The 21,338-nt window shown below is 39.3% G+C and overlaps 1 protein-coding gene across 10 annotated transcripts in view; it reads right to left on the bottom strand.

The window, feature by feature from the left end:
* Syne1 (spectrin repeat containing nuclear envelope protein 1) overlaps positions 1-21,338 on the bottom strand; it is a 436,344-nt gene that overhangs the window by 229,989 nt on the left and 185,017 nt on the right. For all 10 annotated transcript variants that reach the window (XM_071612898.1, XM_071612903.1, XM_071612905.1 and 7 more), the window contains 12 exons: positions 20,139-20,305; positions 18,064-18,217; positions 16,043-16,671; positions 13,899-14,078; positions 11,362-11,512; positions 10,734-10,892; positions 10,063-10,245; positions 7,457-7,558; positions 4,575-4,778; positions 3,354-3,561; positions 2,474-2,586; positions 711-916 (listed from right to left, as the gene is read on the bottom strand). In XM_071612898.1, coding sequence (XP_071468999.1) covers positions 711-916; positions 2,474-2,586; positions 3,354-3,561; positions 4,575-4,778; positions 7,457-7,558; positions 10,063-10,245; positions 10,734-10,892; positions 11,362-11,512; positions 13,899-14,078; positions 16,043-16,671; positions 18,064-18,217; positions 20,139-20,305 — 2,456 coding nt within the window. The remainder of the gene's footprint in view (positions 1-710; positions 917-2,473; positions 2,587-3,353; positions 3,562-4,574; positions 4,779-7,456; positions 7,559-10,062; positions 10,246-10,733; positions 10,893-11,361; positions 11,513-13,898; positions 14,079-16,042; positions 16,672-18,063; positions 18,218-20,138; positions 20,306-21,338) is intronic.

Below are 21,338 nucleotides of genomic sequence, written 5' to 3'. Positions count from 1 at the left end.
CGTGTCAACATGCACTTAACTTTTCATCTTACTATAGAGACCCTTGAATTGGGCCAGTGGGTAAGTGGGGCAGCAGAAGCCTTGGGGAAAGAAAGGAGAGTGGTTTTTGTGTCTCTGTTTCTTAGGGGAATTTGAATTTGGCACAAAAGCTGTAAATTTTGATAACAATGAACACTCTCTAAGAAACATGGACAAGATTCAGGCAAAATAACTTGGCCACCGGAAAGGCAATTCAGTCATACTGACATCCTTTGTCTCTGGGGTAATGAGAAATTTTTCTCCTTCTAGTTTCATTTTCAACCCCGCTGACATATGTTACTTGCTGCAATATAATCCACAAAATTCAGTAGTTGTTTTCTGCCATTATTCTATTCCAGGAAAAGTGGACACAAGGAAAAATCTTGAATAATTAAAAAATGGTATATCAAAGCTCTAACAATTTGTGTTAGCTTAATAGACAAAAATTATATGAAATGATGTCTTTCATATTTACTAGGAATTATAACCATTTTTCCTACATAGAAAATGATAATTTCAGAGCCTAAGCAACCCATTTTGCACTAGAATGAAGCCACACTTAAAGTAGGTCAACACTCATTACAATTTAACTCACAATTTCAAGATTCTTTTTTTTTCACATAGCATTTTATCTATGTCTTTGGATATACCTCCAGTGTGTGACAAAATCTTCATTTATCAGAATGACCTACCTTCCCAACTCTGAAACACAGTCTTGTAGAGCCTGTTTGTCCTTCAGACATTGCTTCAGAAATGCTTGAAACTCTTCATTAGCCTTTGTGATTTGCTCCTGGATGCTGCTGACAATTTGCTTAGGCAAGTATGCATACAGAGTTTGTCCTTCTTGAGTTACGGCATCAAGCTTGCTCTGCCCATCACTGACTGAGTCCAAGATATTCTGTTTTCAGGAAGCAATAATAATACTAAATATTTGCTAATATTCAAAGATCCTGGTGCATGGGACCATTCATTACAGTGCTGAGTTGGTAGAGCAAGAGAAGATAAATAAAACCTGAAGGAAAAAAAATCTAACAAGGATAGAGTGAGAATTGGGCATGAAATCCAGCACAGTGCCAGCTAGACATGGGAACAACTCAGGACAGAGTGGGAACAATGAGTAGCTGGAAACGAGGTTTTGATTAAGGTCTCAGAGTCTCCCCATTATCAGTTCCTAACCCAGTACAGGTTCTACCTTCTCACACAGTAGTGTGACATTCTTGTAATTGATTGGCCCCTGGGGGTCCTCCCCTACCCTCTGATTCACCCTGCACAGAATGGTCCTCAGGAATGGAAACTGCCTTGCTTAGTATCAGCCCCTTCCTTGGAAGATTTGTGCATGACTGTGCTTCAACAAAGCAAAAGAAATCCGGAATTCAGGGCTAGCTGTTCCTCTTCCCTGAGCTCCAAATTGTCATTTCAATTGTGACTCCAAAATTTGTTCATGGAGTTCCACTGTGTCTCAAGCTTTAAAGGGGTCAACTCCACAACTGAATTCACCATATCTCCTGCAAAACCATTTTCCTTTCCTGTAACAATCTTCCTACCCTGATTTCTAATATAATGAGTTAGGGATATCACTTTCATCATCTTTCAAAATCCTCAGGGTCCTTGTTAATTTCAACATTATTTTTAACAATAATTAACATAGTGATTTGCTCAGACTAGCTACTTAGAAGACTTGCTCAAAACTTATTTTGAACTGATTCTTTTGTAAGGCATTTCTTAACTGCTTCATGTTGGCCGCCTTCTTCCTGAATTCATCTATTTTTTGTAGCCACTAAAATACAAATAACCTGTAATAGCCATTATTTAATTTGAATATATCCCACTCCAGGTTTAGACCACAAGTTATTTAAAAAGAAAAAAAAAGACATGGGTAATTTTTATTTATTTATTTATTTGGTACTGGGGATTGAATCCAGAGGTACTTAACCATTGAGCCACATCCCCAGCCCATTTATATTTCATTTAGAGAAAAGGTCTCACTAAGTTGCTTAGGGTCTTGCTAAATTGCTGAGGCTGGCTTGGAACTCACCATCTTCTTGCCCCTTGAGCCTTTGGGATTATAGGCGTGTGCCACTGCACCTGGCAAGCCCTGTCTTCTTAAAAAACAAACAAAACCCCTCTTAGCATGACAGTGACAGAAAATAGGTACAATTATTTGTACTTTTACTACTATGAAAATTAAAATGAGCTTTCATTTTGAATAAAATCCAAAGAATGGTTAACAGGCTGAAAATGGAGAGGAAAGGGATCTAGAAATGCTCTGGACTGGTTTTCTCAGTGCCTTTTCACGTTGCTCTGACTCAGTAAGTACAACTGTGTTAGGGAAGAAGAAAAGATGGGCTAAAATAATATGAGGTGGGCAAAGACAAGGGTCGGCTGACCTGAGGCACCTGAGCGCAACGTGGGCGGGGCGGGGGAGGGGGAGGGGTGAAGGTGCCAGGTTTCCTACCTGAAGGTCCTGGAGCTTTGCCTCTAGGACTTTGCTGTCGCCAGTCCTATCAGATGATTCCTTGGCTGCTGCTTTTGCTCCCAAAAACCATTCTTGGAATTCCCGCATAGAATCTTTTGAAAGCAACAAAAACCAGGAATAAATCACAAACACTGAATGAGGTCCCAGGATTACCACAATGAATTACCTCTGTCTTCCCTCCCATCTCACTGTGTCTCAGAAAATATTCCCGAAAAGAAAGTGATAATGTAGAAAATAATACAATACGATTTACAACCATGACTGTTCATGGCAGAGTCAGACAAGAGGCTGAAAAAGCAGTGTGTCTTCCTGGAATGCCTGACTTCCAACCTTTTTCTTTCACCTGATGAAGAACATGTCAGAGGGCAATGCTCTGGAGAGTTGGAGCTATTTGCATAGCACGGGGAAGAACCAGTTACTCCTTCCACCAAGCCAATTCAGAGAACCAGGTGCATGCACATCCCAACCTAGGCACAGCCATGCAGAAGCAGGAGCAGAAGGAGTCATGACTCTATAACGGTCACCATATGGTCTTTGCTAACTTCCAAGCTTATTGTCACTTCATTCTAGCATAAAAAAATGTCCATAGTTATTTGAACAGTGGCTGCTGACCACCTGATTTTCCACATACATAAGCCACAGGTAAAACACCCTGATGAAATTCAGAATCATCAAAATAATGGACTCCTGCTTTCCCCCAACAGAGCACTTCTGCTGCTCCACTCTCAAAGCACAAATGGATTTAAAATGGACCTTCTGCAAAATTCCCTCACACTTTTGCCTGGCAATTTCTAAGCAGCATTTGGTTTGGAATCTTTCTCCTAAATAACGGTTCATGTTAAGGCCCCTCAAAGCTCACCATTGAAATGCTTTTCCAGGGAATCCTGCAGGCTGGCCTGGGTCTTGGAGCACAACTGGCTGGCAGCTTCCTGCTTCTTTATCAGCCCTGTCATGGCCCGGCCCAGGCTCTCCAGCTCCACCGAGTGGTACTTGCGGCACAAGCTATTGAGGTTTTCCTGGGTAGAGCTGATGTTGCTCTGCTGACTTTGAAGCTCTTTTTGTATATCCTACAGAATAAAATATGACAGTATAACATATAATAAAAGTATATTCAAGAGTATTCATCACATTCAAGAGAAATACTCCAATCACGTCACCATGGTATTTTTTTTTTAAATCTGAATTTGCTGCTGCTGAAATTCACTCAGGAGTATATACATGTTGATGGGATTTAAAAAAAATAATTGTGATGATAGATATGTATTGATTCATTAATAAAATTTCTCAGTCCTCCTGGGTAACAAAGATCTCTTGATAAGTGGCCAGAATGTGGATTGTAGTCTAGGATTTCAAGCTAATTGAATAGGTCCTTATGAATTTTAGCCCATGATCTTGGCTTGAGTCACTTTTGAAAAAACTTACAAGTTCACATTCTTCAGTGGACCACTTGAGTTTTGTTTCAGGGTCACGGGCTACATGAATTGTACCAGTAGTTTAATTTAAAAATATTATGTCCTTAGCCTCAAGTATAGAAAGAAAATACACCAACAGAGAACAGGCTACTCCTATTGAGAAGGCAAATAACACACTTCCTTTACACACACTTCAAGAAAGCCCTTAGTAATATGGACAGATGACAATGAACTGGAACGTTTTCTTGCTTTTTTGGTCAAAATTGTAGCATTCTTTGGATAAAAGCAGTCACATTGACCATAAAAATGATTAAGTGATGAAAGAAACATCTAGCATTTGAGCTTAAAAATGGGTGGAAAATCAAATTGTTTCCCAATGGTCTTCATTCTTTTGCCGAAAAGTTATATATCCATAACAATATCTACACACACAAACAGAGCCTATGAATGAACCGTTCAGCAATGCATGCTTTCTGATTTTAGAAGATTCATCTTTGATTTCTTAATGCCTTCATTCAGTTCTTCACAGATTTATTACTTTGCTGTGTCCAATATTATGAATTGGTCGGTCACAGCAGTAAGATGGATGATTGAAAGCAGATGTTATATTTTTTACTACAGTCAACACAACACAGGAGTGGAAATGCTCAGTGATGGTTTTTACCCACCTTCACTTTCCTCAGCCCTTCGCAAGTCTCCGCTTGGGCGCAGCTCCTCAGCGACTCTTCCACTCTTGCCAGCCACACTGTGATGTCGTCGATAAACTTCTCCACTTGTGTACTTTGAGCAGTGAAATCCTTCAAGGTTCCTTTGGCTTCTTCTGTTATTTCTTTGGCATGCTCCAGTTTCTGCCTTAAGTCTGCTTCTATAAACTAAATACAAAGCAAGATTTCATTAAAATCTGTGAAGACCAAAGGCACACTCATTCTGCAGGAATTCTGTTAATGTGCAGCTTTGTCAAGAACACATAAGCCTCACCATGGAAGCTGCTCCAATGCTAATATGCCTCTTCCAAGAGGGAAAATTAGTGAGCATGGGGTGCCAGACATATCACGAGATGGGAAACTGGAAAGAGTAGGGACTGTGGTTAATGCTGGATGTTAAAGTGGTGGTCTGACTGAGGTTCCAGGGAACCTGTGAGCTCACTCTGAAAGCTGAGCTAGGTCTACCCAGAGTTGCTGAGGAGGCAACCAAAACCCTGCTTAGTTCTCCTAAGGAGCCCTCACACACTTCCTGTCCAAATGGAGCTCTATGCAGGGCCCACACCCTATAGGATTGTAGGATAAGGCACTTTTCTTGTTGGATCCCACTTTCCCTGTGATCCAGTGGGGCTGAAGACATTCTCTCCCAGGATGATATATTTCAGAAGAGGTGACTTCGTCAGCTCCTTAGTAAACAAAAGGACTTATAGTCACTATAAATTGCAAAATATGATTCATTCCACAATCAAGAGATTCAGGTTTGTTTGAAAATCAAAGCTTTGAATTTAAATTCAAGGCTTTATTCCTTATTCCTAGCTCAAACTTGATAAAAGCAGGAAGCCCAAAAGTGGAGAGCTCTTCTTCTCTTTCTTCACTCCATTTCCCCACCTTGAAGACTCTTGACCCCATGCAGGCTTGGGTAGCGGTAAGTGGGCATGGGGTTATGAAACATGTGACACTTGTTGTGAGCTGTCACCTGAGTTTCACACTCACTCCTTCTCTAGAAGGCCTGGTTCTGTGGGTTTTCCTGAGACTCCCTTTCTTTCTGAGACCTCCCACTAAGTTCTCGGGATGCACTAGTGTGCTCTCCTCTGCCTCCTTCCTGTCTCCTTCTTCAGCCTGTGGCCATCTCTTTAACTTGTGGATGCTGAGGTCTGCTCACCCACCAGATGGCCTTCTCAGCTAACCTAAGATGCCCTCACCTGGTGCATTCTTCCTTTTCTCTCTTTTCCTGACTCTCTTCTGGGCTGGGGATCACACTCTGGCATTCACCCCCTGCTGCCTCTTGGATGCAGGCTGCACCAGTCACTTCTCCTTCCACAGATACATTAAGTTATCCAGCCTGTATCAGGGTTTCTGGAATCTGCCAGCAGCAGGGAACAAAATCCTGTTCCCCAGGTGGGACAACTGAAATCCTCGGCCTACACTTGAGGCAAGTTAAGGCACTCCACAGCTCTTCCCTCATATACATAGGTGTGGGGGGGGGGGCAGGTAGGCCACCTACCCATGAGCTAAGCATCCCCTCTCAGCCTTGAGTAAAGCGGGTGTCAGTCTGGCATGGCACTCCATAGCCTGTGCAAAGCAAGTGCTCCTCACCTTCGCTTGGCAAAGAAGTTTGCTTCAGCGCTGGACTTAGGCATTACCCAATGGGATTTGAAACCCCCCCGTTGAAACCTTATCCTCTGACTTATTTGGTGAAGAACATTCTATCAAACTCTTTTGTGTGTCCACCCCCATAAAAATAAAGAGATTCCAGGTGCACGCTCTCTTTCCAGTGCCTTCCAGCACCTTCCATTGTGGAAGCTGCCCCTGAAAGTCGAAAAGCTGTCCTTTCCTCGATAAGAAAATTACTTCTGTGTCCTGTGCTTTCTCACCATTTTCTTAGGTTAATGTTGCAGCCAGCTCTTCTGAACCCAGCTCATCTCATCAGTGCAGGTTGCAGGCGAGATGTGTGTGTGTGAGACAGTGTATGAGACAGAGAGAAAGAGAAGAGTAGAGCTGTAGCTTGCTCCGAAAATCCAGGCTCAGTCTTCTTTGCATAGTCCACCTGTTGCCATTGAGATCTTCAGAGGAGGTGACTACACGGCTCCTTTTTAGTTTGAATATAAGTAGCACCTCCTTTGCTTCTTAATACCAATGAAACGTCTACCCTTCTGTTCATGGGTCATCGACCCACATGGTACCAAGTTGTGGACATGCAGTCTTAAATGAGAGCAAAAGTGTGGTAGTGACTGGTTAGAGAGAAGGAGCAAGTCAAGGACAAGGGAACAAGAAGACAAGATAGAGGAAGTCCCTGAGAGCAGCAGCAAGAACGGAGGTTCAGGGGTGCAGCAGAACCCTATGCCAGGAGCTAAAGAGACCTACCAGGATGGGCTTAGGCACCGAGGTAGCCCAGGTTTCCTGGCCAGCCCTGCTCCACCCTGTCATATACCCTTGGTTCCTGTGAGTTTATGTCATTGTAAGAGTCATGTAGGGAGATTTTTTTTAGTGATGACCCCTTCAAACCCAGTTATTGACCAAATGAATTAGGAAAATATCAATAAGATCATCAATATTCATAAAAGGGGTTCTGTTCCTGTCTAATGTAAGATGGTTCATGAGAAAAACTGGCTGATGATGCTTCCAAAATTTACTAAGAAATGAAGAACTACTCATATAATACTTGAGTTGGAAATATGACGTTAACATTGGCACAAGGAATTCTGTAGACATTAATATTTAACCCCACATAAGATAAAGGCAACATGTTTGCTTGAAATTATGATGATGATATAAATTTTTTTTGAGAGAGGAGAATATAAGAGAGAGACTCATATACCATGATTATTACATCTGATTTGAGTGCTTACCTGAAGGTCTGGTGGTGTTTCTGGATTTTTAGTTAATTCTTTGAGTGTATTAACTTTGGAATGCAGTTCTTCCAATTTCAGTGCTTTGTTTTTAACTTCAGACTAACAACATAAAAGACACAGGGGAAAAGCACAACTAATCAGAAATGCTGATGTGCTGTAATTAGCATTTCATAATTTCAAGAACTGTCAAGATACCAACTTTAAGCTGTGTAAAAAAAGAGCCCTGTTTCATTTTCTGAGGGATGCTATTACTTATGAATGTGGAAAAAGCTCCAGTTATCATTCAGTTGGCATGTAAGGGAGTACACAAAACGTTTCCTTCTCCCTACCCTCCTTTATTAGAATAAAAGCTCCTGGAAAAAATTAAACACTGACCACAATCCCTGAGTCAACGGGGATTTCCAATGGGCTGTCCTGTATTCGTTGAGAGGACTATTTTACCAGTTACTATGGCAGCATTAAACTCTTCCAGAAGCATTTCAAAGCAAATACACAGCAAGAGTGCCTTTGTTGTAGATAATATATAATAGATATATAATATGCAGAAACATTTCAAATAGACGTTGTCAGACTATTAAAGCAGAAATCAGATTACTTGGGACATTAACAACTGATATTTTATCCCCCCTTTTTTTCTTTTCTTTCTTTTCTTTTATATTCTTTTCACAAACACCAACGCAGAAAAGAAAAAAGAACAATTAGGAACCATTTTTGAAAAAAAGATGCTTATAAAAACTTCATTTGTTATTTGGGACCACAAAGGAGCATTTAATAAACTATCCCTCTCAGGTTAAAAATGGCATGTTGGTGCTTTGTAGACACTAACAAACTTTCTGATGTCCTGAACTCAGAAAGTAATTTACTTACACAGTAAGATGGGGAACTGACTTTAGGGCCCTCTGGCCTCTGCAGAAGCTGGATGGGCAATTAAAGAATCCATCTACTGACCCACACTTAGCACTCTGCAGCAGGAAAGGCACTGATGAGTGATGGCCAGTTGCAGTAAACAGAGTCTGTTAGCAAGTATGCCACAGACAGTCACCTGCAAAACCACCCATCTGTAAGGGCCTGATCCTAGTCACATTGAACGTGGGTCTGAGGCACATGGGCTCCCTGGATTTCTGAGTTTGGAGATTCTAGACTGGTCTGACAACTAACTGCCTCTCCCCCTAAAAATACTGCCTTCTAGCTACAATACAATGTCACTGCACAGGGACCTGCAAGATACACACAGTGGCACATCACTCCACAGTATTGCCACCATCTCTGATATAGATGGGACAGATGTCAATAACTCAGGGACCTAGATAATAGTGATATGTAGAACAATGAGGGATGGACAAATTTTGAGTATTCATTAACTTTTTAAATAGAATTTATTTAATTGCACATTTATTTACACCCTCAATTTTAATAGTGTTAAAAGTGACTTACAAAATTCTTAAAAATTCAACAATCAACTTCTTTGAGCTGGTATAAACTGAATCCAGCACAGACCACAATTTGAGCTGTAATGTTACCATCAGCAATAGCAACTAAAGAGACCTCAGTACCCTTCACTTCTGGTTATTTTAATCTGCATAATTTCTTCCAGGTGTGATGGCCTTTAGAAATTAGATTATGAAATCTATCAAACATTGCTTGGGTCAGAGATCATGGAATAGCTTAGGTAATACTTTTCATTTGCCTATATTTTTTCAGACTGTGGCCATTCATTTACTTATCTGCCAGTTCCTGGGTATGGTGCAAGATACAATGCTGGGCACCAGAGTGTTCAATGGGAATATTCACTGTTGTTACCAAGAGTACAGTCAGCTATGTGCTTTGTGAAATAGATATCTTTCCTTCCTCTATTTTCTCTTATCCTGCTTTAATTTTTATCCTAGCCCAGCTAGTACTTGGCATTTCACACATAACATATATTGTAATGTAAATAATGCAAATTCCACAAAGGTAGGGACTTTGTTTACTACTAAATTTTCAGCATCTAAAACATTTCCTGATATAAGGTAGACATTCATTAATAATTTGATGAATACTGAATAAATGTATGTAATAAATGGGAATATAATTAATTTTAAATAAATTGGTTACTAAACCTTCAGAAAGTCAGAGACTTGCCTTGGAAGCCTGAGGCATGCGAATCTCCAATTTTCTTCCATTTCCAAAGAGGAAGTGGAAGAAGCAAGTACCAAACATAATAATAGCACATTGTAAGCAGGTAGTAAACATGTTTTCTTTTTCTTTTCTTTTCTTGAACAACAACAACAAAAAATAGGTACTACATATTCAAATACTTCCAATTTGGTTTTCAAATGAGAAGGTGTCATATTCTCAGAAAAATTAGAAAATTATATATTTTATAGACTTCTCTTTTTCTATTAATACTTCAAAAAAGGGCCCTAAATAAGAAATGATAGAAATGCACAAAAAATCTCTTACCCGGAGCTGATTAAAATTTTGAGTAAATAGTAGAAGAGAGTTGCGAGTTTTGTAATTCTCTTATGTGTCTTTGAGAAGAACGAACTGAGAAAAGACTCCACTTTCTCACATTCAAGACAATGATGTACCCCCAGCTCCATATGTAGGCATAGTGATTTTACCTCAAATTCTCTAAGAAATTCTTCAGTTTTGTGGCTGTTGTTCAGGTTGTTGATATTTTCAGACAGCTGTGGAAGAGAATTATTGGACCACCCCTCGATCTCATCTTTACTTGAAAGTACATCCTCCCAAATGGACAGGCCGTCCCTCAGCCTATCTATGCTTTCTTCAATTTTCTCTGATACCTAGGACAGAAAAGAGAAGCCATGTCATTGATAGTATGAGGCTTTCAAGGACTCATTCCCTGACGAATGCTTTTTTAATTAGAAAATTATATTCTCACAAAGTTTAACCAAAATTATTGTAAGCTAATTAGCACATGTGATTCAAGCAAATGCCAATCAATACATAGATTGTTTCTGTCATTTGGAGAGTTGTTTGAATTTCTGAGACACTCAATTTTCATTCATAAATTGGGATACGAACGGCTACAGGTCTATTGGAATCTACAAAAATATAACTCACTATGAGGTTGAATTCCACAGGATTGAGGTCCATCTATTGCATTTATTGTTCAATGTAAAACAATTAGCACTATTATTTGTAATGCTGAGGAACAGGAATGGACATTAAATTTGAGCACATTTATAATATAAGGAAATACCGTTGGCAGCAACAGACTGCATATTCACAGTATTATTGCTACATATTCTTCCTACAGCAAAGGTCTTACATCCAGCCACTTGTCCACGGTTCCTTCCATGTCTGTTTTCACCAAGGCGAAATCACTACTGTGGACTTTTTTCAGTTCAGATAACAAGTGTTTGCCTTTACTGGTAAAATTGTCCAATTCTTTCTGCTTACAATTCATTTCATTCTTGACAGATTCATGCTGTGGACATAAATGTTTCCTTAATTAACAAAATCACCAGTGATAAGAGTTTATAGCCATTTGCTTCTGAGAAATTTAATTTATGGTTGACCTTATTCTGAAATTAGTGGTATTATTTAACTCTCTCACTCTCTCTACACACACACACACACACAGACGCACACACATACTATGTATGTGTATGTGTGTGTATATGTATGTGTGTGTGTGTATGTATGTGTGTGTGTGTATATATATATATATATATATATATATTGCTTCTTGAATTATTAGAATCCTAGGATATCAGCATTCCTAGAAAAAAAAATTGTGCTGTTAGCAGGAAGTACCTATATCTACGTGAACTGACACATAAAAAAAACTGTTCAGAGAATTGTTCTATAAGAAGCAAAACTACTCATTTGGTGGTGGTAGTATTAATGGTGGTGAAGATGGTGGTAACATTAAAATAAATGCATTTGAATTTTACCTTAGAAACAGCCCATTTAAGGTCCTCTTGATCTTTTATGGTAGTTCTGGTCACAATGACACTACTGGCACTTTCTAGGACCTGAGACACAGTTGACTTCAAGTTCTGATACTCTCTCATCAAATCAATAAGTCCACAGCACTGACCCTGGCTATAATGATGGAAGAACATGTATCATTTAGCATCACATTAGGAAGGATGAGAGTTCCTTAGGATTGGACCTGGTATTTCACTATGTGCAAGTATCCACGGGCAGATGCTGGAACCAAGAGAAAATCACATTTTTCCTCTGCTGTTGCTGGTTAATGCTACTTAACACTAATGTTTAATAATGTCCAATATGTTCTTTATGAATAAAGGAAGCACACGGGCATTAAAATAAAATCCGTGAACTCAGTGACAAACAAGCAACAGCACATGTTGTTGACAATTCCAACTTACTTAGATTGAGTCACTTAAAGTTTTTATTTTTTAAATGTTTTCATGGTGTTTTAATTACTTCATAAGGGCATATATTGGGGGCAAAAAAAGAAGGAAAAGCAAAACAAAAACAAAGCAAATAAAAACACAGCTCAATAATTAAAATACTTATGATCATGAAAGTGAGATTCACTATGATATATTCATATATATACACAGGAAAGTTGGGTCAGGATCACTGCATCTTTCCTCCCTCTTCCCATCCCTCTCGCTCCCCTTCAGTCCCCTTCCTCTGCTCCACTGATATCTTTTATATATTTATGGTATTTTTCTCCCTCTTTTCTTTTTTTCCCCCCTTTGGTCTAGCTTCCCATATCAGAGAAAACACTGGACCTTTGACTTTCTAAGTCTGGCTTATTTCACTTAACATGATGTTCTCCAGTTCTGGCGACTTACTGGTAAGTAGCATAATTTTATACATACTTTTTATGACTAATACTCTAATATATACATATATGTATATATATTTTGTTAAATATATATTTATATATAGTATATAAACATATACATATTTTATTAAATATATCACATTTTCTTTATCCATTCATCTGTTGAAGGGCACATAAGTTGGTTCCATAGCTTGGCTATTGTGAATTGTACTACTATAAATATTAAAAATGTGGCTACTACATCCCTAGAGTGTGCTGATTTAAATCTTTGGGATAAAAACTGAGGAATAGGGCAGCTGGTCATATGGTGGTTCCATTCCCAGTTTTGGATGGAATCTCCATACTGCTTTCCAGAATGGTTGCACTAGTTTGCACATATATATGTGTGTATGTGTGTGGCAAATAACACAAAAACATGCTCAATATCATTAGTAATCAGGAAATATAAAATTAAAAACAATGAGATATTTCTATATATCTTTTAGAATGTCAAACAAACAAATGAAAAATGCTTGACAATAGCAAGTGATAGAAATGGTGTGGAGCTTCTAGAAATCTCTCACATGTTTGAGTGCAACATAGTTCCAACATTTTGGAAAATAGTTTGGCAGTTCCTTATAAGCATATACTTGATCATGTAACACAATCCCACTTTTAAATATTTAGCCAAGTGAAATAAAATTTATGTGTAAATAAAAACTTGAACATGAATGTTAATAGGTGCTTCATTTATAATCATTCAAACTGGAAGTTATCCATATACTAGTTAATGGAAAAACTGTGGAACAGCCAGTCAATGGAATATTTAGCTATTAAAAAAGAATAAATCAAGGATATATATACAATTATGTTTTTCTATGTAAAAATAAAAGTCAGACTCAAGACATTACATTCTATATGATTTCATTTTTATGTGATTTTGAAAAAAGGCGAAGCTACATGTATACAGAAGTCTGACCAATGGTTGTGAGGAACTGGACAAAAGGAAGTGATATCAATTACAATAAGACATGAAGGATTTTTTTTTCTTTTTTCAGGTAGGAGAACAGTTACCATGACATTTGATGATTGTATAACAGTGTGAGTGTGTCAAAATTCATAGAATTATATATGAAAAAGGGTGAATTTTATTGTATTTAATTATAGCTCAAATGCAAACAAGTAAAATTACACAAAACATAAAGAAAATCAATCAAGTAGGACATTTAAGTTCAAAAATAGATATTTTCCACAGAACTCAGGAAAGCTAGTTTTGTTTTGAATGAAATAACTATAACCCTTCAATGTTCATTATTCTCCTGAGAAAATGATATATTTCTTAAGAAAATTAAGACTTATCCAAGCACTTTGTAATTGTTGATAACGACTTTTAATTTACGGTGCTAGGAATCATACCCAGGGCTTCAGACATGCTAGGGACTCTGCCACTGAGCTACAACCCAACAGTGACAATTACTTTTAAAGCATTGAATTCTGAATGTCGTTATCTCAACATCCTCGGTAAAGCTCCGTAGGACAAATTTTTTAATGTTACTAAAGGGATATAGAATACCTATGAAGATGAGCAATGTATTCAACTCATAATCCTGTCATCACAAATCTCTAGGTAATGGACTAATGTCACAAAATTATGGAAATTGAAAGTAAAACTGGGACATTTCTACTTACTTTTCATGAATTAGCTTTTTGGTATCATCCCAGGTGACTTCTAAGCGGTTTATCTCTCTGTCGACTTCAGGTGCAAAAGCTACATCCTTCTGGGCGATTTGTTTAGCTTTGTCTTTCAACCAGCATAGCTCATGTTCATGAGAATTCAATTCATCTTCTAGCTGATTGAACACTCTCAACCTGTGAGTTAAAACATGGTTTCAGTGCTAATCTATTAAGGCAGTGAACTAATTTTACTTTTTGTAAGCACGTGATGAGTCCAGAAAGCATGCAGCTTAATAGCTGGAAAAACTTAACACAGCAAGAACATTAATGCATATCCACTGATGAAGATGCTTTTAAAGTTAAATTTGCATTATGACTGACACTGTACCTCAGAAAACATTGAAGAGCATTGGATTTTCTTTCCATCTTCTGTTATGCTTGAATTTTCTATTTGGTTTTGGAGGTATAAGACTTTTAAGGCTAAGGCTAACCCTGTGGTCAAGGTAGGTGAATATGTATTACAAGGTCATGCAAAACAAACAAACAAACATGTGCATGAGGTCCAACCCAGGAGAATAATGAACATTGAAGGGTAATAGTTATTTCATTCAAAACAAAACTAACTTTCCTGAGTTCTGTGGAAAATATCTATTTTTGAACTTAAATGTCCTACTTGATTGAAAAGATTACCATGAGAAAATGATATGTTTCTTTATCCCTAATAATATTTAGGCATTTGTAAAATGTGACCACAAAGAGGTAATTACTGGCTCATCTTCACACTGGTACCATACTGTAGAGTGTAAGGCAAGGGCATATGTGGTATCCCCCTTGATTCCCAATGTGGAGTGGCTGCAGGCAGGTGTTGTCATTATGCCCACCTTGCAAGAGAGGTGCCCAAGGTGGTGGAGTGAAACCTCAGGATGGTTGGGGTTTACCAACCATCAATTTACTGCTACACTGTCTCAGTGTTTGTGTGTCCTTGGTGACCTGGGATACTGATGGGGTTCTTGAGGCCAGTCTGACCTTTCTCCTGCAGCTTTAACATTTCTGTTGGCTTGGCCTGAGTTGGCCAGAAGGTAAGGCTGCTCTTTCCTATGTGGGAAACACTAGGCACCTTGTTCTCTCTTTAAAGGCTATTTTCCCAGATCCTGTCCCCTTTTGTGAATGTATTATTAAACTAGTCACATTGCTTACTGCCCATAAGGGATATAATCAGGAGTCCAAGCTGGAGTCCTGATATTAACTCCACTGTCACCTGACTAATGCTTTTGGCTTCTTCTTTGATTTGGGGTTAAAGGGGTCAAATGCTAATGGTCTTAGCAGGGACAGCATAATTCTTAACAAAACCATGAACATCTTGGGATGCTTTTCCACTGTTTCTTGGCTCCAAGAGCCCAAAAGTGGCCTTAGAAGATAAATGGGGATAAGGTTCTATTAAGAAGAAAGATGAAGATAGAAACAAAGGTAACATTAGGAAAAAACCCCCAAAAACTCACTTGTCAAATTTACGGAAGGAACTAACCCTGATCCCTTTGCTTCTCCACTGATCTCACTGACAACCCCAGATGTGCTGAACCCTTGATTCTGCCTTCTCCATACATCTGGGCAGACTGTGAGGTGGACTGGTTTCACATCTGATGGGTGAACAAAGATCTCAGATGACTCCTACCACTTTCCTAAGCTCTTCTCTATGAGAGAGAGAGAGTGCTATTTCACCCTGATTTCTCTCCTCCAACATCTGCCACCTACTGCCAGCCAATGCGTTTGCTGTGCTCTTTATTGAGGGGCTGGTGAGGCCTAGAGGGAGAAATTTGCTGATATTTTTACACCAGAACTACACTACTACTACTTGGATCTCGGTCTTCATTCTTTCTACAGAAGATGAGCTCCTTCTTCTAAAATGTCTCACAAATATATAACATGATTTCTAATCTGTCCTGGAGATACAATCTCAAAGGGGTTCAGATATCACCCACAGGGAAATTCTTGAGGAAGCCACAGAAACTTGAGTACTTCTCAACTGAATTAGCCATGAATTTTATCTTCAGAATCTTTTTGCTAACTATGGCACTATTGAAGCTTTGCACGAAAGTTCACTCCACAAGAAATGAAAAGCGGAAGGGACAGCAGGCTTCAGCGCCAGCCACTCCGAGTACCTCTGCTGAAGAGCTTGGCGGGTCGGCTCCTTCAGGCCTTCCTTGTCAGTCCTCTCTTCGATGTCCTCAATGCTTTTCAGCAGCTCCTCTCTCTGGTCTTCAAATGCTTTCTTCAACACTGCGAGTGCATCCGCCTCACTCTGCTTGGTCCCCAGAAGGCTCTGGATCCTCTCTAATTCTGCACAGAGCTGATCAGCCGTGGCTCTGCAGGACGTCCTTTGCTCCCCGCTCCCACTTTTCAGATGGTACTGGGCTTTGGTAAGAAGGCCATCGAGACCGATGGCAGTGGACTCCAACGCTTTAACATCCCGAATGGCGTCCCCGAGGTCCTTCTCCAACAAGTCAGACTGCTTCTTGTTCATGCTGTTGGTTGCTTCCACCGTTTGCCTCAGCTGGTGGAGAACCCCGGACAGAGAGGCGTGGGTCTGCAGGAACTCTGCCAGCTGGGACAGGGCAAGCTGCCTCCTCTCTACCACCTGATTGGCCTCCTCGAAGAGCTGCAGGCAGTCCTCCGCCTTGCCCTGGAGCAGATGGAGGTCCTCAGCATGGCCCAAAGACCCCAGCTTTGCCAAGTGACCCTGCAGACTCTGCAGCTCTCCCTTTTTGTTCTCTATTTCTGTTGCATGATCCTGGAAGACAAGAGAGAGTTGCTGAATCCTCAGGTACACTGGAGTCCATGAGTCACAGAAGCAGGATTCATGAGGTTAAGTTGGATTTTAGATGCCATGGATAGCATAATGCTTAAAGGTCATCTACAATGAGTCTTTAAGAAACATTCACAGATTTTCCCATTTTGTTCATCCATATATGTCATATATAAAAATATATATATTATTATGTGAGTCTGCCATATAGGATATTGGACTAGTTCACAAGAAACCACATTGAAAATCTAGCAGAAAACTGCCAACAATCTCAGCATGGTTCCCATTCATGAGAAATTTTATCCTAATTTCTGTCCTAATCCTGACCACAAGGACCTTACAGCTGCCCCTGTCTGATGATGAAACTGAGAGAGTTCTCTAACCCAGGTTCCTGAACTGTCTTTTCTTAGAGCATTTGCCTTACAAATCATAAATTCATTCTTTGTCCCATTGAGATTCACCTTTTCAAGTCTGATCAGTTTTACAACCCAGGATTGTCTTTCTCAAGGACATTCCTCCTTTGAAATAAAATCATCCCAGAAGGCAGAACCTCTCTTCCAGTCTCCTTGGAGGGAGAAGCCTGACTTTGGTACATTCTTCCAAGTTGCAGAACTACCTCCTGTCCCAAGGACAGATGTGTGTTCTTTGTAAGGCCAAACAGCAAAACTCGGCAAGGAGTAAACACCCAATAAATACTAAACATTTTATTATCAAATTTTATTTTAAGTGTATTATGTAATTCTTCTCCACTCTCCCCATGCTTGAAAATCAATATCCTGATTTAAAAATTTTTTTGGTGCCAGGATAGACACAACACATAATTTATAAATAAGGAAAATAAGCCATGAATTTTTAAACACTTTCAAGCTAAATAGTAATTCAGAACAACTTTATCATTAAAGCATTGAAATCTGTATTAATTTTTAGTACAGGAACAAAAACGAATTCAAAAGCTTAAAAATGAACATTCTTATCACTTTAAGCTACAAATAATTTGCTCCACTATGAATAAACAGTTTCTTGTTGTAGTTCCCTATTCTATCTTGAAGGGGTTTTATCTGCTTAATTTACCTGTGTAAGAAATTGGCAGGACCCATATACTCGATTATTAAAACATTTTCATATGAATGAAAAGTTAGATTACTGCCACATATTTTCCTTTGTAATTCAAGAACTCTCCCTTGTGAACAAATTTTTCTTCAATCTTTTTTATTTCTTTTGAGAACTTACCCTAAGTGACTCCATTTTATTACTATTATTATGATTTTGTGGTGCTGAGGATTGACCCCAGGGCCTTGTGCATGTGAAGCAAGCACTCTACCAACTGAGCTACGTCCCCAGCCCCCCCTCCTTTTTTTTTAATCCTAACAGATTTACCTTCTGCCGAGTAAAAGCTACTTGATGGTCCATGATGCTTATCTCAGAAGTAGATTGTAATTCACTGAGAAATGCTTTGATCCAGACAGAAACAGAAAGCAGCAGCTCATCAAATTGCTGGTGTTCAGCAACCACAGACTGAAGAAAATTAATCCTATGTGGAGAAAGGGGTTAAAGTTAAAATGTTCCATTAGAGAGCAGAATGGGTTAAAGACGGATTTTGGAAATGAAGCCTACCCCATGATGATGTCTTACATGGACAAGCTGGACCTGTGGATAGTTCCTTCTTCCAAAGTCCTGCTTTCCTCACAGTTTTCTCTGTCTCAATTAATATTGCTACCACCCACCCTGATGGTCCCCCCATTCCTCACCACCACATCTTACCTGTGCACAGTGGGTCCCACATGCTCCACCAGATATACTGATGCTTTGCTCTTCTCCTTTCCACTATGCTCATCCTGGCCTGAGTTTCTGAGTCTCTTGTTTAAGCTAGCCTCTTTCCTGACAACTTTGCTTCCCTACTGTCCACTCTCTAGACTAGTCAGAAACGGTGTCATGGGATCAGAACAATCCCTGTCATGTGTCTATACTGGAGCAGTTTCCTGTTGTACTTGGGAGGTCATCCCCCAGGACTCCGAACTGTGGTCCCAAGGAATCCCACGTACTTGCTCCTCTGGCCTCATCTGATGCAACAATGTCCTGCACTCCCTCTGACCTCCTGTCTGTTGCCCACTATACCCACTTATTTCTCCTTGGAGCCTTGGGCCATTTGCTGCCTCTGCCTACGTCCTCTTGTTCTCTGCTGGCCAATAACAGGTATAGGAGATGAGAATCCCAAACTGGGATCCCAAACATAATATTACAATCAAATATTCATTACAATGGTTTGTATCCGGAGATCAACCTTTTACTATTTCAAATTTTTATCAAAATTTTTACACATATTAATTGTACATATTAGAGAGCTCAACTTTTTAACTTTCATATTCTAATCCTTGCAAATTTTTCTACACATTACAGGAATTCATCATATTCTAAAAAAGTCACACATTTGTATTATTAGCTTAAAAGTCCTTTATTTTCCCTCTGAGAGACAGGAGACAGACCCTGCTCATTTTTAAAGAAAATTTCTCATCTTTCGAGAGTTGACCTCACTTCCTTTGTGGGTCAGTTCAAATGTCCCTCTTTTTCATTCCTTGAATACTCCATGCTCACTTCTCTCAATGGTTTTCTTGTTGTTCCCACACTAATCTATGAAATACCTGAGTTCAGGCTTTGCTTTTTTCTATGGCACCAGCCTCCAATACAGTGCCTGGCAATCAGCAGATACCCAATAGGCATTTGTTGATTGATTGAACAAATGAATAAGCAATGGAATAAATATAAGCTCCATGAAAGTGGAGTGATCCACAGCAAATTGAAGGGTGCTCTACTCATTTCAGAAACTAAATAAATATGTGCTGAATAAATGAATTTTTAAAATGGTCAGAATGGTTAAATGCTTATCCAAGATTCACATCATCATATGGGTAATCAATATCAATTTAAAGACAAAATCTGTTCTCTTTTTAATTAGAAAGATAAATGAAAATTGCTGATCATCTAGTTAATTAAGATTTAATCCATTTTTGCCTCCATTTAATATATGAACAGTTTCCCTCATTCTCTCCAAAGATCAATATTGAAATGCAATGATGTGTACAAAATGCCTCTGGCTGAGAAATATCTCAGGAGACAAAATTTTAATTACCATTTTCTTTTCTTATGCAAATAGCTCAATCAACAAATAATATACACACTAGCAAAAAAAAAAAAAAATCACTAGCAACCCTTCACTCTTCAATATATTTCAACTAGTTTACTCATTTTCCCCTGCAGGTAAAACTAAATCTTTGAATTGAGGTTCACTGGCAATGCTTATTTTAAGGACACTGAGTTTTAAAATGACAGTTTTCTTCCACTGCCTGGTAACAATCCCCTGATGGCTGAGTTAAATAAAATAAAATTATGGCTTTTTAAAATTTATGTTCACCATTCAAAATAAATGAACACTATTAAGACTTTTTAGAACCAACCTCTTCCCAATTATCTGTGGTAGGTCTCTCCACCTCTCGTCCAGCTGCTCCAAATGTACTCTGATCATTTTTACATCCTCCTTGGAGGTGACTGAGAAGAGTGACTCCTTCAACTGCAAGAGGCTGCTGTAGGAGGAGGCCTGAGACACCACTTCACCCTGTAGGGCCTGGGAAAGCAGAACACGTTACAGACCTCCCCATGAGAGGACAGGATGGGGAGGGCCCTGCAACAGAAGGTGGCCACTGCAGGTACATTCTTGCAAAACGGAGGTCATTAAGGCCAAGACAGTTACTACTACTTGACTGAGCGATGGATTCACTTGACCATCACTGAAATTTTTTAAATGCTACTGAAACCTAAATGAGTTTTCTGGAGTCTGAGTTATAAGTTAGGCAAAATTGAAAGCTGAGGAACAAAGAAACTGAGGAAGCAAAAAGAATCACAGAAAAAGTATGGTGGATAAGAACCAAAGAACATCTAACAAAAACAGATGCAATTCTAGGCACCAGGAACATGGTGTCTCTCTCTGTTTAGAGACCACATTAGGCCAAATTGTGGGGCTGAAGGGCTCTTATTTAACTTGCATGAACAAAACTGCCTATTTTAAAATTGAATTAACAAAGACTCATATAGATAGAGAACAACACAAAGAGGTGTTAATGAGATGACATGGGTAGTACATATGACAGCACATAGTAGATGCTTATCAAAATGCTTTTTTCCCTTCCTAGCGGAGCCCAGTATATTATAAAAGGAAAACTGCTATATGTATATATCAGAAGAGAATCAGCCTATGAATGACAGGGAAGACCCCAAAGCAGAATGGGAACACATGCTAGTAGTATACAGGAAAGAAGGGGCCCAGGATGGCCAGGAGGTGGGAATGGATGTTCATGGTCAGCCCATAGTACACAGTGTGTGGACAAGGGAGTGACAGAGGCCTAGAGCCCCTCTCAGCCCTCTCATGCACAGCACTTAGATTCCACATGGAGACACCGAGGAGTCCAACTCAATGGACTGGGACATCTTCATGTCTATGCTTTGCTATTTTTAAGGAGAGGAGCTGTGACTTAGCCTCTTGGACTATCTTATATATACCTAAGGAACCAGACTGATTGTCCTTGTGCTCAGGGTAGCCACTGTAGGTTTCTGAGAAGGGACTTTCCAGGAGATGAATGCAGAGCATCCATGTTTTTTAA

Source organism: Marmota flaviventris, chromosome 6 (genome assembly GCF_047511675.1).
Source record: "Marmota flaviventris isolate mMarFla1 chromosome 6, mMarFla1.hap1, whole genome shotgun sequence".
NCBI lineage: Eukaryota > Metazoa > Chordata > Mammalia > Rodentia > Sciuridae > Marmota > Marmota flaviventris.
This window is presented reverse-complemented; position numbering and strand designations above follow the sequence as displayed.